At 49.3% G+C, this 17,225-nt stretch overlaps 1 protein-coding gene across 1 annotated transcript in view; it reads right to left on the reverse strand.

Annotated features, from left to right (window-relative positions):
* The window catches only part of LOC127002040 (sodium-dependent nutrient amino acid transporter 1-like), a 71,383-nt gene that overhangs the window by 24,055 nt on the left and 30,103 nt on the right, over window positions 1-17,225 (reverse strand). Inside the window, exon 2 of the mRNA XM_050867389.1 lies at window positions 13,529-13,970. Within this exon, the coding sequence (XP_050723346.1) occupies window positions 13,529-13,970 (442 nt within the window). The remainder of the gene's footprint in view (window positions 1-13,528; window positions 13,971-17,225) is intronic.

The following is a 17,225-nucleotide window of genomic DNA, read 5'->3' on the forward strand; positions in this document are numbered from 1 at the left end:
GAACCGGTTAATGAAAAATAAGAAAATAAAGTGAGATTAGAGAATGTTGGAACCGTTTAGTGAAAAAAACATGACGTAGTAGGTGGTTAACTCTTGCATAAGGGATTTGGATAGATGATGTTTATGATGATGAAACTCTTGCATTAGGAAGTGAAGAATGAAAGAGTGAAGATACTGTTATACCGGACGTGTTACTTGGGTTCCGTGTCGCCGTCAGGAGACTCCGTGGGAGGGAGATATGTAAACACCTTGCACAGCTTCTGTAGTTTAATATTCTTCCTTAGTAGTACAATTCACTCTGACTCTTCACTGACCACTAGCTTACTATGACTGGGACTGACTCCTCTCGCCCTCTTCTCCTATATATATACCGAACAGTACGGTCTAGAACGTTACAGTATATATTCGATCATACAAGAACATGTAGCAAAAATATGTGCGAGTTGGCAACACTTCCCGCCTGGCGCCTGGCCGCGGGCCCCGCGGGGCGCGGGCGGGGCCTTGCTCCCCGCCCCCCTGCTTGCTCCTCCCAGAGTCTTCCAGAGGCCCATAGACCCCGGGGGAAGATTCCAGCACAACACTTCCCCCCTCTTAACTATGATCGTCCCGATCGCACACTTAACTATATACAATCATAAGAAAATTAATCAAAAACATACAAATCGTCGTATCGCCGTGGACGCCTGCGTTGTCTCTGTTTTCTGTTCTCTACCTCCTGCGCGTCTGTCTCCTGGTGCGCCTCGTCGTCGTCCGCTTCTTGGGGTGTCCCTGAAACATCTGCCGAAGCCGGGAGGTTATCTCCCTCGGCTGAAAGGTCCAGAAGACCTATGTCGTCGTCGACCTCCTCTCGGTCCTGGACGTCTCTTTCGTTTTCGTCGGCTGCTGGGTGTCTGTAGTTGTCCCAGGTGTAGTTTCCCGGACCGTGGTACCTCCATAGCCGGTTGACGTGGACAACTTTCGGCTTGGTCCTTTCCGTTCTCCGGATTCGGTAAGTCACGTCGGAGAGGCGTTCTAGCACAGTATAAGGGCCTTCCCAGGGGCTCTGTTGTAGCAGTCACCGCTCGAATTCCGTGCTCCTTCCCCTCAGTGACATAAGAAAATGGGGCACTGTAAACACAGACTAAGATTATCATTGTTTCATGTTAAATGTTCATCGTCAGTACTTGTCTCAGTCCGTGTCCCGTCTTCATCGTTAACTTTCCTTGTCCTCGTTTATCTTCCACTGTCTGTCTTCGTCCTTCTATTGTCAAATTATACACATAGTTCCACACATACACATCAACACCTATGTCACCCACACTTCACAACATTCACACAAACGCTTACACAAACAAACACCTATTCTATGTGCTGTCCTTGTCCTAATGACCTTTGTGATTTTTGTCCAATAAAGTAACCCTGGCGGATATGACTTTCTCTATCCGTGAACCGATTAGCACTTAGAACACTCGCTACCACCAAAAATTGGTGACCCTGCAGTGTTGCTATGGTTCAAGGTGGCTTATAGCCGGTGCCGTACCAAGGGCACTCTCTCCCAGAGTGGAGGACCTGGGCAGGGTAACTTGTCCATTCGTCCGCTCTCTCCTGGGGCAAAAATCCTCACTTCCGCTCGGGGCTCGTGAGGCTGAGCACTCAGGTCGGGAGAAGCATTACGCCGTAGGCGTAGTTGCCACCTTCAGGGTTCTCCCCCGCCCTCCCCCAGGCGCCTTCTGCGCATTCTCCAGGCACCCTCTGTTCCTCCCCCAGGCACCCTCTGCGTCTCCTCCAGACACCCTCTGTGCGCCTCCTCCAGGCACCCTCTGTGCGCCTCCTCCAGGCACTCTCTGTGCGCCTCCTCCAGGCCCCTTGTGCGCCCTTCAGGCATCTTCTGTGCCCCATGGTGCTCCTCCCGGCGCTCACCCACCCACCCCTCCTACTTCTTGCCTTCCTACTGGTCCGGCGACTGAGACACGCACACCATGTGACACGCAGACAAGACTCTGTGAACACTCAAACACAGTGCGACACATTACTGAGACACAGTGCCACACACGCAGTGTACACGCCACACAGACTCAGTGTACACGCCACACACAGACTCAGTGTACACGCCACACACAGACTCGGTGTACACGCCATACAGACTCAGTGTATACGCCACCACACACCACACAAACTCAGAGAAACACGCAAACACAGTGTGACACCCCACTGGGATTACTAGCTGCCCCCTGGATTAACCACCGCCTCCTGGATCTACCACCGCCCACTTGGATTACCTTACTCTCCTGTGGATCCTCATATATAGTGCAGTGTGTCCAGCAACAGTTCAGTGCAGCACGTCCCCAGCAACAGTTAGTGTCACAGTGTTACCTACTAAGCGTACAGTGTTGTGTTACAGGGCCTTTTTGAACACTGGTTCACTCCCCGAGCCACAGAGGCACCTGGCATTTGCCAGCGCCTATAGTACACGCAGTTCGTTCCACTCTCACGGACTGCCGCGGCTCCTGGCACATGCTAGCGCCCCTCACTTTTCAACCTGCTGTGGCCCCTGGCACGCTGGCATCTAGCGCCTTCCCACGCAGTCGTTCGACGCACTCAAGACTGCTGAGGCCCCTGGCACATGCTAGCGCTCCTCACTCCTCAACCGGCTGTGGCTCCTGGCACGCTGGCATCTAGCGCCTTCACACGCAGTTCCCTCGACGCACTCTGACTGCCGTGGCCCCCGGCGCGTTTACGCCAGTGCCTGTTGCCCATCTCCACGCCACTCGACTTCACCATACCTGACGACAACATGCAACTCTTCCTCTACTACGGCGGTGTTCTTCAGAGCACCACTCTTCTGCTCAGGACCTGTCTACGTGGTTCGCGATTTGGGAGTGCGGATTCAAGCCTTCCAGGATCTATTAAACAGCCAACCACTCAACTCACCGCAGCTCAACTCACGCAGCCCAACTCACGCAGCCCAACTCACGCAGCTCAACTCACGCAGCTCAACTCACGCAGCTCAACTCACGCTGCTCAACTCACGCAGCCCAACTCACGCAGCTCAACTCACGCTGCTCAACTCACGCTGCTCAACTCCTCGCTGCTCAACTCCTCGCTGCTCAACTCCTCGCTGCTCAACTCCTCGCTGCTCAACTCCTCGCTGCTCAACTCACGCTGCTCAACTCACGCTGCTCAACTCCTCGCTGCTCAACTCCTCGCTGCTCAACTCCTCGCTGCTCAACCCCTCGCTGCTCAACCCCTCGCTGCTCAACCCCTCGCTGCTCAACTCATCGCTGCTCAACACTTCAGCTCGACTTACCGTAGCTGTCCTCACTGCGCTACTCATCTCAGCTCGACTCACCGTAGCTGTCCCCTACTCGCTACTCACTTCAGCTCGACTCACCGTAGCTGTTGTCACCGCATTACTCACTCCAGCTCGACTCACCGTAGCTGTTGTCACCGCATTACTCACTCCAGCTCGACTCACTGTAGCTGTTGTCACTGCACTACTCACCCCAGCTCGACTCACCGTAGCTGAACACTACTCAACGCAATACATCTCAGCGCAACTTACCGCGCACCTCAACGCAACTCTACTCAGCGCAACTTACCGCGCACCTCAACGCAACTCTACTCAGCGCAACTCACCGCGCAACACCGCAACGCATCATCGTCTGCCACAGCGCCTCCACACCAGGGAAGATTTCGTTCCTCCTTCCTCGTCACTGGGGGGGGGGGGAGTAATCTGTAGCAGTCACCGCTCGAATTCCGTGATCCTTCCCCTCAGTGACATAAGAAAATGGGGCGCTGTAAACACAGACTAAGATTATCATTGTTTCATGTTAAATGTTCATCGTCAGTACTTGTCTCAGTTCGTGTCCCGTCTTCATCGTTAACTTTCCTTGTCCTCGTTTATCTTCCACTGTCTGTCTTCGTCCTTCTATTGACAAATTATACACATAGTTCCACACATACACATCAACACCTATGTCACCCACACTTCACAACATTCACACAAACGCTTACACAAACAAACACCTATTCTATGTGCTGTCTTTGTCCTAATGACCTTTGTGATTTTTATCCAATAAAGTAACCCTGGCGGATATGACTTTCTCTATCCGTGAACCGATTAGCACTTAGAACACTCGCTACCACCATCACTGTAACTTCGGAGACTGTCCTTTCTTCCTCTGCGGGTTGTAAAGCCAGACTTGGTCTCCTTCTTTGAAGTCAACGTGGCTTGCCCTCATATTGTAACCGCGCTTAATGGCCTCCCCGGGGAACTTCAAGGCACCACGGACTTGATGGTGCACCTCTTCCAGTCGTTCCTCTAGCTGACGGGCAAAACTGGAGGCGTCCTTTGGAAGGCCTTCCCCAGAGGGCCTTCCTGTCAGTAGGTCCACCGGGCAATCGCAGCTCACGTCCAAACATCAGCTTTGCCGGTGAATACCCCGTAGTCTCGTGGGCGGCAGACCTGTAGGCCATGAGGAGCGCAGGCAGCTTCTGATCCCATGAAGACTGGTCATTGTTGCAATGCTTGGCCAAATCCTGGCCCAACGTCCAATTAAACCTCTCCACTATTCCATCTGACTGTGGGTGCAGAGGGGTGGTCCGGGTTTTCTTGATACCCAGAAGCTTGCAGCACTCAGCAAGGACTGTTGACTCAAAATTCCTTCCCTGGTCGGAATGGAGCTCATTAGGCACACCGAGGCGACAGAAGAACTCCTCCACCAATACCTTAGCGATGGTATTGGCTTCCTGGTCAGGGATGGCGTAGGCTTCCGGCCACTTTGTGAAGTAATCCATTGCGACGCAGATGTACCTATTTCCGTTCGTCGTAAGAGGCAAGGGTCCTGCTATATCCACTGCCACCCATTCCATTGGGGCTCCAACCTGGTATAGTTGCAATGGGGCACGGTGACGCTTCTTGGGGCCCTTCTTTGCACAGCACACCTCACATGCGTGACACCATTCTTCCACATCCTTCCTCATGCCAACCCAGTAGAACCTTTGGCGCAGCGACTCCGTGTTTTCTTTACCCCGAGGTGTCCGCTGGTGATGCTGTCGTGCATTTCTTTCAAGATGTCTTCCCGGGACTTGACTTCATAGGTAGCACCGTGGACCAGTAGTGATCAAGACCATCATGAGAAACCCAGCGTCGCTGCAACACCCCGTTGTCCATCCGAAGAGCGTCCCACTGAGTCCAGTAATTCTTGGTGGTAGGGCTTTCTCTCGAGATAATCTCCCACCCAGGTCGCGTTGACGACTGACTCAGTCACTCCATAATTGGTCTCAGATCTCGGTCCTCCCGCTGCAGTTTTCCCAAGTCTTCCCATGGCACCTCCGCTGTCTGTTCCACTGTAGTGCGGCGGCACATATTCTGGACGCTTTCCCTCTGGAAGCAATGGTGACACTCAGGTATGCAGGGGCGCCGGCTCAAGCTGTCCGCGTTACCGTGTAATAGCCAAGATCGGTGCACAATAGTGTAGTGATGCTGCTCTAGCTTACCTATCCAGCGAGCATGCTGGCCCTCAGGGTTTTTCAATGACTTCACCCACCGCAATGCAGCATGATCCGTGCGGATGGTGAAAGTTGCACCGTACATGTAAGCATGGAAAAAGTCAAGGCTCTTGACTACTGCCAGGAGTTCTTTCCGGCTCACGCAATAGTTTTTATCGGCTGGGGTGAGCTTCTTGCTGAAGTAGGTCACAACCCGTTCCATGTCGGCACATGCTTGGGACAGCACTCCACCAATCCCCTCATCACTGGCATCACAATCCAGTATAAAAGGCTTAGAGAGGTCTGGGTAGGTGAGTACGGGCGAGCTGATAAGGGCCTCCTTGAGCTTCTCAAAGGCAACCTGAGTTTCCGCTGTCCACTCAAACTTGCGCACCTTCTTCGTCAGGAGGTGCAGTGGTGCAGCAATCGTAGCGAAGCCTTTCACAAACCTGCGGTAGTATGAGCACAACCCGAGGAAGGTCCGCAGCTCCTTCACGTTGGTGGGTGTCGGCCAGTCCCTTACCGCAGCCACCTTTTCAGGATTAGTGCGTACTCCAGCCTCGCTCACGATGTGTCCCAAGTATTGGACCTCCTTTTGGAATAGGCAGCATTTCTTCGGGCTGAGTTTAAGGTGTGCAGCTTTAAACCGGGCGAAAACCTCTGATAGCCTTTCCATCTCCTGCTCGAAGGTCTGGCCAAAGACAATCACGTCGTCGAGGTAGATGAGTACCGTCTTCCAGTGAAGTCCCTCCAGCACCCTCTCCATCAGCCGCTCGAACGTGGCCGGCGCGTTGCACAGGCCAAAGGGCATGACCTTAAACTGCCACAGGCCTTGACCGTAGGAGAAGGCTGTTTTCTCTTTGTCCTGCTCCGCCATTTTGATTTGGTGATACCCAGACTTCATATCTAGTGTTGAAAACCACTTGGAGCCCACCAAAGCGTCGAGCGTGTCGTCGATCCGTGGGAGTGGGTATGAATCCTTGATGGTGAGATCGTTGAGGGCTCGATAGTCCACGCAGCACCTGAGGGAACCGTCCTTTTTCCTGACGAGCACTACAACAGACGCCTACGGGCTGCTGGAAAGCTCGATTAACCCCTGTTGCCGGAGATCATCCATCACCTCATCCATCTCCTTGCGACGGGCTGGTGCCATCCTTCGAGGAGCTTGCTTCACTGACCGGTGGCTACCTGTGTCAATGTGGTGCTCTACCAGGTACACCCCACGTCCAGTTCTCCTGTGGAAAACACATCTGCATTCCTCACGAGAAGCTCCCTGAGCTGTCCCACTTGGGGCTCCTTTAGACACTGGGAGCTCCTGTCAAACAGGTCGTGCAGGTAGTCGGGCAGCTCCTCCTGGGGCCTCGTCAGGGTTCTCCTGCAGACACAGGTTCTCGGTTCCTGGTCGATCTCTTGGCACAACCCCACTATGATCCCTTGTTTTATTTTCTTTGGGCTGAAGGAGACATTGGCCACGACGACAGGCACGACAGGGTAACAGCATCTCTGACCTCGGAGGAATAATGGTGGTGCGCTTGACCGTCACTGGCAGGCCCTCCTTGTTCACAGTTGTCAGTGGCACCCTCCTTCCTCCTACAGTCAGCTGCTTAGCGCGGAAGTCCAGGTCGCACCTGTGGGAGACAAGATACTCCATACCTAGGACGCAGGGGTCGTCCATAGTAGCCACGTAGACAGAGAGGAACTCTTCCTTTCCTCCGAGCTCAAACTTCACGTCCACTGGGCATCTGAGCTCTGCATAGTGTCCAGTGACTCCTCACAGTCGATGCGGCGTCTTAGGAAGCCGACGATGACTCACCACGTCAGGCCGCACCAGTGTGCGTTCCGAGCCTGTGTCGACGACCACAGGCCACAACACTCCATCAACCTTGCCTTTCACTTGGCAGCTCGTCATGGTGGTTCTCCTGCACACTGATATCTCCGGGGCATGTACTGGACAGACTGGTCGTTGCCCCCGTGAACCAGTCCTCCTTAGTTTCCCTCGCCCGAGTGGTGGTCCCTCGTTGGGGGCACATTTTTCCGACACTCATTCTTCCAGTGCCCCTTTTCTCCACAGGTCCAGCACTTGGGTCTTTCCCTGGGCTTCTTCCTAGCGCCACCTTCATATTCCTTCTTCCTCTTATGGCATTCGTTCTCCCTTGTGCCCAACCTTCTCGAAATACCAGCACGTTCCCTGGAACCTGTCTGTGTCGCTGACAGCGCCCTTTCGTGCCCTGAAGCCAGAAGTCGAGTCGTCCCTGAAGCTTGACAAGCTAGACCTAACAAGGGACTCAAACTCCATGGCACGTGCCAGAGCTTCCTGCATTGATGTTGGCTTAGCTTGCTTCACTTGTATCTTCAGCTGAGGGCTGTCCAGGGCATCGATGAATTGATCACGCAGCAAAACCGTCAGCAGGTCAGGGGTGGCACCTGGGTATGCCTTGTGCGCCATGCTCTCAAGGTCCTGAGCGAGTTCCTGAAGAGACTCGCCGCGCCTCCTGTTGCGAGTTCTGAACCTAACCCTGAAGAGCTCGTTCTGGTGCTTGGTCCCATATCGTTGCTCCAGCGCCTGTGCCAGCCCGCTGTAGCTGCCCTATGTCGCATTGTCGAGGTGAGCAAGGAACTCCAGCGCCGCCCCTTTCAGGCTAGTGGCCAGCTGTACCGCGCACTCTTGGTCATCCCATCCATTTCGAGCTGCCAACAGCTCAAACTGAGCGCGGTAAGCCTCCCAGGAGACCTTGCCATCAAACTCCTGAGGGTTCTTTCTAACAGGCGACCCCAGCAGACTCATGGGGCTGGCGGAACTTCTTGCGGGGGTAAACTCAAGCGAAACAGGACTCAAACTACCCCGGACTTGCGTAGGAGAAGCATCTTGGGTACAAGTAGCCCCTGCAGGCGCTGGCTCTCCGTTTCCAGCCAAACAGTCTTCAAGGCCTTCACTCTGTCACTTACGTCACAAACTGCCTGTTCTGTACGATTCACCTTTCCCTGCACTTCTAATATTTCTTTGTGTGTCGTCTCCCGTACCACCTCCATCTCTTGTTGAAGATTTGTGTGTTCTTTCTCCACTTCTAACAGGCGTTGTCCTAACTTCGTGGTCACATCAGTCATTTCTCTTCACACTGACTCACTTCCATCTTGTACTGCTTGTAGCTGTTGCTGTAACCCCGTGAAGCGATCTTCTAGCTGTTCTTTGAGTTCTTGGAGTGTTCCTTCTTGTTGTTGCTGTGCTCTTTCTTGTTGTTCTTTGAGTTCTTGGAGTGTTCCTTCTTGTTGTTGCTGTGCTCTTTCATGTTGTTCTTTGAGTTCTTGGAGTGTTCTTTCTTGTTGTTGCTGTGCTCTTTCATGTTGTTCTTTGAGTTTTAGGTGTGCTCTTTCTTGTTTCTCCCCCTGTAGTCTCAAAGCTTCCAAGAGTTCAGTCAACACGTTGTCCCTCTGGGCAGCTTGGGAACGAGTCTCCATGGCGAAAAAAACAAATGCCTACACTCCTGACGCCAATGTTATACCGGACGTGTTACTTGGGTTCCGTGTCGCCGTCAGGAGACTCCGTGGGAGCTTCTGTAGTTTAATATTTTTCCTTAGTAGTACAATTCACTCTGACTCTTCACTGACCACTAGCTTACTATGACTGGGACTGACTCCTCTCGCCCTCTTTTCATATATATATATATATATATATATATATATATATATATATATATATATATATAGATATATATATATATATATATATATATAATATATATATATATATATATATATATATATATATATATATATATATATATATATATAGGCGGTGGCCGAAGTGATAGCGTACTGGACCCACATTCGCCGCGTGATGGACGACGCGGGTTCGAATCCTCACGCTCCCACTCGGATTTTTCAGTCACCGCCGAGTGGCTTAAAACTACCCACATGCTGTCCTGAAGACCACCCATCAACCCGGACTCTAGAGGAAGCCGTCCAAGCGAATCAAGAACGAGTTCCGGGGGGCAGCATGAGCCAATGCAAGATGGCGCCACTATAAACACTCGCCTGCGCCAGAACGGGCTGGGCCGACCATCAGGCCCCACCTGGAAGAAGCCTTGGGCCGACCATCAGGCCCCACCGGGAAGATGCCTACCGGCGCAATAGGCAACGCCCAAAAAAAAAAAAAAAAAAAAAATATATATATATATATATATATATATATATATATATATATATATATATATATATATATATATATATATATATATATATACATACCGAACAATACGGTCTAGAACGTTACAGTATATATTCGATCATACAAGAACATATAGCAAAAATATGTGCGAGTTGGCAACACTTCCCACCTGGCGCCTCTTGCATTATGAAGTGAAGAATGAAAGAGTGAAGATAATGTAAACTCTTGCATTAGGAAGTGAAGAATGAAAAAGTGAAGATACTGTAAACTCTTGCATTAGGAAGTGAAGAATGAAAGAGTGAAGATAATGTAAACTCTTGCATTAGGAAGTGAAGAATGAAAGAGTGAAGATAATGTAAACTCTTGCATTAAGAGTGAAGAATAAAAGAGCGGAAATGCTGTAAACTCTTGCATTAGAAAGTGAAGAATGAAATAGCGAAGATACTGTAAACTCTTGCACTACGAACTGAAGATTGAAAGTAAACTCTTGCATTAGGAAGTGAAAAATGAAAGAGTGAAGATGAAGTAAACTCTCCGATTTGGAAGTGACTGAGGGATGAAAGAGTAAATATTCTGGTCTACTCTTCCATTAGGACGTTGGAAAGATTAGAAATGACCTTAAACACACAAACACATACATTGTCCTTAGGAAATGAAAGATAAAAGTGGAAAATCTGGTCTACTCTTACATTAGGAAGTTGGAAAGTCTACAAATGACTTACACACATGAACACACACACACTGAACTCTTCAAGAAATGAGAGATGAAATAGTGAAAATTCTGGTCTACTCTTGCATTAGGAAGTTGGAAAACCTAGAACTTCTTTGTTTGCAGCAAGGGAGACAGCTCAAGGGCACGAAACAAAAAAGCAACGTGGAGCTGAGCGGACGTGTGTGTTGTTTGGCTCCGTGCTGAGAGTGCTGTATCAGCATGGCTGCTGCCAGCAGGGCCAGCAGGGCCAACAGGGGCGTGAGGGATTGGTGTTACGTTTGTGAGGATTTTACAGCCAGGAAGTGGATTGGCTGCTGTTTGTGTCCTAAATGGTGTCATGTGAAATGTACTCATTTGTCTGGAATTGAGCAGGAGAATATACCTAAAATTAGTTGGGTTTGCAACCCATGCCTTCATAAAGCATCTCTGGCTACCAAAATTGTGGAGAAATTGGATGAATTCAAGCAAGAATTATCTAAGTAAATATCAGGGGTAAAGGAAGAAGTTGAGTCACAGGCCGTGAGTGTGAGAGAAGACCTTGGGGAGGTTGCTGAGGTGTTGCAGCGCACTGATTATGCAGAGTCAGCGGGTGCAAGCTGGGCTGAGGTCACCAAACGCAGGAGGAAAGTTAAGAAAAATCTACTTGATGTTAAGGCCTCTGAGCAAGATAAAAAGGCTACTGAGTTAAAAAGTGAAGTTTCCCAGGCATTACAAGGCATTCAGATTACTGATTCAAGATTCACTAATGGAGGTAATATTGTCATGAACTTTGATAATGAGAACATGAGGGATGAAGCAGCTCAAAAATTGGAGTCTGTTGAGCAAATTAGTACTAAGAGTGTTGGAAAGATGAAACCAAAGATATGTAATGTGCATAAAGAGGAGACCAAGGAAAAAATAAAGGAGACCATCTTAGACCGCAGTGAGTTCTTACACGCAATTGAAGGTGTTGAGAATAAAATTGAGCTGTTTTTTAGTAAGCCTGCAGCTGGCAGTACAATGTTGAGGTGTGACATAACTGTGAGAGCTGATTCACAAGAATCATGAAAAGTTAAAATTAGAATGGGGAGTATACACAGTGAGAGACATATACCATGCAATTATATGTTATCATTGTCAGAGATACGCCCATCTTGAGGCCAACTGCACTGCTAAGAGAAATGGGGAAGCCCAAAAATATTTCAAATGCTCTGGCGATCTTAATTAGTGTTTGTACTCAAAGATAAATTGTGTGTGATAAATGCTGAGTGAGCTGGAAATAATCGTTGGATATTTAATTGTGATACTATAACGATAATGGTAGACATGAAAACGGAACAAATGGATATGATATTATTCGTGAAAGCAATTAAGACACTCACTCACTCACTACGACGTTTGAGAATAAGTGCATCGAGGATTATTGTTGAGGCTAACATTGCAATTGTTGACGTCCCTCGAGAGCGCCGCATCCGCGGCGGAGCAGGGCCTGAAACCTCATCAACGGTAAACGGTAAACGGTAAACGATAAGCGCGCCAGGCGCTGCTCCAACAAACCAACTAGAACTAGACGCAGAGCACTCGGAGAGTGTACGCCTCCGCCAAAGATCGTCCTGAAAATTAGTATAGGCATCAACTGTGATCCTATGCATCATATGGAAGCATTTGTTTCGAAATTTGATGAAATTCTATTTTTTTGGAAAATTTGACCTTGGGCGAACTTTTCGAGGTCAAGGTCAAGGCCATACAAGGTGCATCATATGGAAGGATTTGTTTCGAAATTTGATGCAATTCTATTTTTTTGGAAACTTTGACCTTGGGCGAACTTTTCAAGGTCAAGGTCATAGGTCAAGGTCAAGGCCATGCAAGGTGTGTCTTTCCATAAGCTAAAATATGAACCAAGTCTGAAGTCTCTACGATGACGAGAACCGAAGTTATGGCCAATCTGACGTTTTGTGCGACCTTGACCTTTGACATAGAAAATTTAATTGGTTCTATTCTGGATGGACACGCATCATATGGAAGCATTTGTTTCGAAATTTGATGAAATTCTATTTTTTTTAAAGAGGTCAAGGTTAAAGACCAAGGTCAAGGCCATGCAAGGTGCGTCTTTCCATGAGCTAAAATATGAACCAAGTCTGAGGTCTCTACAATGACGAGAACCGAAGTTATGGCAAATCTGACGTTTTGTGCGACCTTGACCTTGACCTTTGACCTTTGACATAAAAAATCTAATGGGTTCTACTCTGGATGGACACGAAGCTTCCCTGAAAAATTGGTTGAGATATCCGCAAAATTGTGCACAGCAGACTGTACACGAACAAACAAATAAATAAATAAATAAATATACTTACTGGACCGAAAATATAACCTTCTCCCAATTTCGTTGGCGGAGGTAATAAGAGGCCAAAAGAGGTCAATTCTGGGAGAAGAGGTGTCTTGACAGTTGACACTCCTCTCTTGGAAGAGGTCAAGTTAGAGGTAGGAGGAAATACAGAAAAAGGAAGGCTGTTCCAGAGTTTACCAGTATAAGGGATAAAAGAATGGAGATGCTAGTTAACTCTTGCAAGAGGGATTTGGACAGTACAGGGGTGAGTAAGAATAGAAAGTCGTGTGCAGCGGGGTCGCGGGAGGGGGAGAGGCATGTAGTTTGCAAATTCAGAAAAGCAGTCATCATGAAAATATCGGTAGAAGATAGAAAGATATGCAACATTGCAGCGGAATTTAAGAGGTAGGAGACTGTCAATAAGAGGAGGTGAGTTGACGAGACGAAGAGCCTTAGACTCCACTCTCTCCAAAAGTGCTGTATGTGTGGAGCCCCCCCACACGTGAGATGCATACTCCATACGAGGGCGGACAAGGCCCATGTATATGAATTGCATATGTGAATGGGAGAATAACTAGAGTAGACGATACAGAACGCCCAACCCCGACGAAGCTGATTTAGCAAGAGAGGAAGATTGTGTCGGGTTGATAGATTGGAAAATTGAGTTATTGAGGCGTTGAAGGGCACCAGGTTCCTCCTGTCCCAATCAGAAATGATAGCAAGGTCTGAGGTTAAGCGTTCTGCAGCCTCTAGTCTGGAGTCTTGTAATTCCTGTTGGGGGGGTCTTTTGTTGAAAGAAGTTTAATAACGCAGAGTGGAGTCATCAGCGTACGAGTGACCCTGAACACATGCACAGTGCACACACACTTGTCCTTACCTTTGAACGCGGGCAGCATCTCCCACACCTCACTGGGGCCACGGGATGAGAACTGTCCCAGGATGAGCTCCAGGTAGTACATCGGCCTGCCAATGAACAGCAGCACGATCAGGTAAGGGATGAGGAACGCGCCGCCGCCGTTCTCCAGAGCCACGAACGGGAACCTCCAGATGTTACCAAAGCCGATGGCCATAGAGATGCACGACAGCAGGAACTCAGTATTGTTCTTCCACTTCCCCCGCGTGGCTGCATTGTTTTTGGTGTCATTTGCGGCTTTTTGCTCCTTGGTTGTGGCCTGCGGTGTCTTGGGTTTGTCCGTGGCAGGGTCTGGCAGCGATGGCGGCGGCTCCGAGGGCTGTGCTGGCAACTCAGTGTGTTCTTTGAGTTCGTAGCGCTGCGCCTCCACACCCTCGTCCCCCTCGAAGGCGATGTTCAGCTTGCCCTGGAGCGGAGGAAAGGTGAAGATGAGGGCATAATAATAATAATAATAATAATAATAATAATAATAATAATAATAATAATAATAATAATAGGTTTATTAAAGTATGGCAGCCGTTAGGCTGAAAATATACAAATAAAAAAACAAAACAATAAACTATAATACTAAATAGGCTACACTAGAGGGGGGGGAGGGGAGGGTTGGAGGTGGTTTAGGAGAGCTAAAAATAGAGACAAAAGGGAAAGGGAGGGTGGTGTTAAGGGAGCACTTGGAGGGTGGCGGTGAGGTGTTAATCTGCACTGCGGCCCTTTGGGTTTGACTATCACTGCTGGGCATTGTTTATAATCCTCACTATCGCTGGTACTGCGCTTCGTTTGTAACGGTCAGTACGCGGCGCTCTGAAGGGCGTGAGTATGTTGTGGTGTCTGGTGAAGCGGGCGGGGGGAGGGGCGTCGGGTGGCAGGAGATGGCGGTGGCGAGGATGGTGAAGCAGGGAGACGCCGAATTTTCTGAGGGCGTCCTGGTGTCTGTCAGAGAGCCTCGGGAGACTCAGGGTGGTCAGGGCATTGTCGTAGGCGTGTTAGTCAGGGCCTAAAATGACCCTGAATGCCCTCTTTTGAACCCTCTCAAGCTGCTGTTGTTGGGTGAGGGTAAGGGACGATGACCCCGCCGGGGAGGCGTACATGAGCTTTGGCAGTATGAAACATGTGTAAATACTGCACAGCTCAGCAGCCGTTGCCCCCAGCGTCCTGAGTCTACGCAGCATGTACAGCTTGTAGGAGGCTGCTCTGACGGTGTTGGAGACGTGGAGCTTCCAGTTGAGTTGGTTGTCCACAGTGATGCCGAATAGTTTGGTGGACTGGACAACCTGGAGGTGGTGTGAGCCTATAGACAGCAGCGGAGGTGGCACATCTCTCTTGGACGTGCAAACGTGCATCACCATGGTCTTGGTGTGGTTAATAGTGGCATTATTGTCCACCGTCCATGCCTGAAGGTTGTCGAGCGACGCTTGAAGAGGTGCATAGTCTGGATCCCTGTTGTTGACGGGGACGCGCAAGATGCTGTCGTCAACATATTTCCAGCGATGCGGTGTGTCCATGAGGGCGTTGTTAATGAGCACCAAGAAGCAAAGCGGACCCATTTTAGTGCCTTGCGGGACGCCACACGTCAGCTCAAGAGGAGGGGAGTCCGAGCCCTGGGAGCGAACTATTTGCTGGCGTGCGCTGAGGAAATCAGTCAGCCACGATACAATATTAGGGTGAAGCTCCAGCTCAATGGCCTTAGTAATGACAACAGTGTGGTCTACAAGGTCAAATGCTTTCCTGAAGTCGACAAAAGCAAGGGCAAGGGAGGTGTCTCGTTTGTCCAGGTGGCTGTGTATGAAATCTAGAACGCTGACCAGGCAATGAGTGGTGGAGGAGTGCTTCATGTTGCCAAATTGCTGGATGTCTATGAGGCTACTAATATCATCATAAACCCAGTTAAAAATAAAATCTTCACAAATGAGGCTGGGAATGGGCGTGATGGCGATTGGCCTTAGGTCATTAAGGGACTGTGGGCTGGAAATTTTGGGGATGGGAGTGACAAAGGAAGTTTTCCAGTCGCTAGGGCAAGTGTTTTGTTCAAGTGAAGCATTTATTATGGAGCAAATGGGGGTGGCAAGTTCAGGGGCAAATTCCTTATAGATTTTGATTGGGAGGTCAGTGGGCGTGGTGGCTCTGTGCGTCCTTAATTTCTTTAATTTATTGAAAACGTCAACCTCCTGAACGGAAGGGGATGCGGGGAGGGCGGTGAGATCAAGTTTTGGGAAGCTTTGACAGATACCCGCGAAATGGGTAGTTGCGCGTGATTTTATTGCTCATCTCCGTCACAGTGGCCCTTAAACCTTACCTGTCTAAGTACTTTTACCTGCCTGATCCCTTTACATTCATCCTTCCACTTTTCTCCCCACCTATCCAATCACTTTCTCCTACCTGCTCGGATCCTTTACCTACATCCTTTCACCTTCAACTTCCTCATCTCGATTCCACAGTCGCTTCAACCCACCCCCGCATCATCTCACTTTCATCTTCCTTACTTCGCTTTCCCAGTCACCTCCCCTCTTAAGACTGTGGCGGCATATAACCCATCACCGAGGCACAGGCCATGAGGCGCGGTGTTCCGGAGACCCACTACCTACAAGCTGCCCTGGAGGCCATCTATCAACACTGGGTCTAAATCAGCTCTCTAAAATGGACCAAGAATGACCCCCAGGGGACAGCATGAGCCAAGCAAGATGGCGCCACTATAAGACAGATTTAGCCCGCACCACTAACAGGATGGGGCCAAACAGTAAGCCCCATCGAGAAAGCCCACTGGTTCTATAGGCCAAAGGTGAAAACAATCCGAGTTACCACTGTCTACCTTCCCAGGTTTCCCTAGGTACCCATTTATTGACCAGGTCGAAAGGGAGGATGAACAGCTGGGTGAGCTTTTACCCGCAGATTCATAGCTAAGCACGTTAACCACTGCGCCACGGAGGAGACATATACGGAGTCTTATCGGCGGTCAGATCATCTCGTGAGGCTCAGCTGACGGCCACCAAATGACAACTATAGTCTGTTCACTTAAGCTAGATTCTGGCACCTAGGCAGGTTGGTAAGCTTGCAGCTGATTGGCTGCTCCGCTCTCCCGCTAACACTCATGTCGGACCACATCTTGCATGCTGGAGTGAGACATGTTTCTTTGTTATATGCCATAGCTCACCTTATATACGAGCTAGCCAGATTTGGTTGACACCATCAGACTCAGCAGTGACTGTAGAATCAAGATGTATTTTAAAAACTCGACAAAACAAATAAGAATATGGTATTACGATGAGTTGAATTGTGAAGACATTAAAAAAATGTTTATAACATGTTTTAATTATGCCCACTGTTTTCAACAGTTGTTCATTGACTGCAGAAATATATTATTACATGACGTAGGAAAATCTCCCATGAACACGATAGTGTGATCAGAATGCAGATGAAGCTCCACATATTGAAAACACAGGGTTGTTTATAGCAACATGTCACTCGCCCCAACCATCATGGCGCGCGCGACACTCATTTTTTTTAACATCATCATACAGGGTGTCTCGAGCGCCGTGATGGTTGGGGCAAGTGAAATGTTGCTATAAATAACTGTGTTTTCAATACGTAGAGCTTTAACTGCATTCTGATCACACTATCGTGCTCACGAGAAATTTTCCTACGTAATGTAATGATATATTTCTGC

Source organism: Eriocheir sinensis, chromosome 22 (genome assembly GCF_024679095.1).
Source record: "Eriocheir sinensis breed Jianghai 21 chromosome 22, ASM2467909v1, whole genome shotgun sequence".
Taxonomy (NCBI): domain Eukaryota; kingdom Metazoa; phylum Arthropoda; class Malacostraca; order Decapoda; family Varunidae; genus Eriocheir; species Eriocheir sinensis.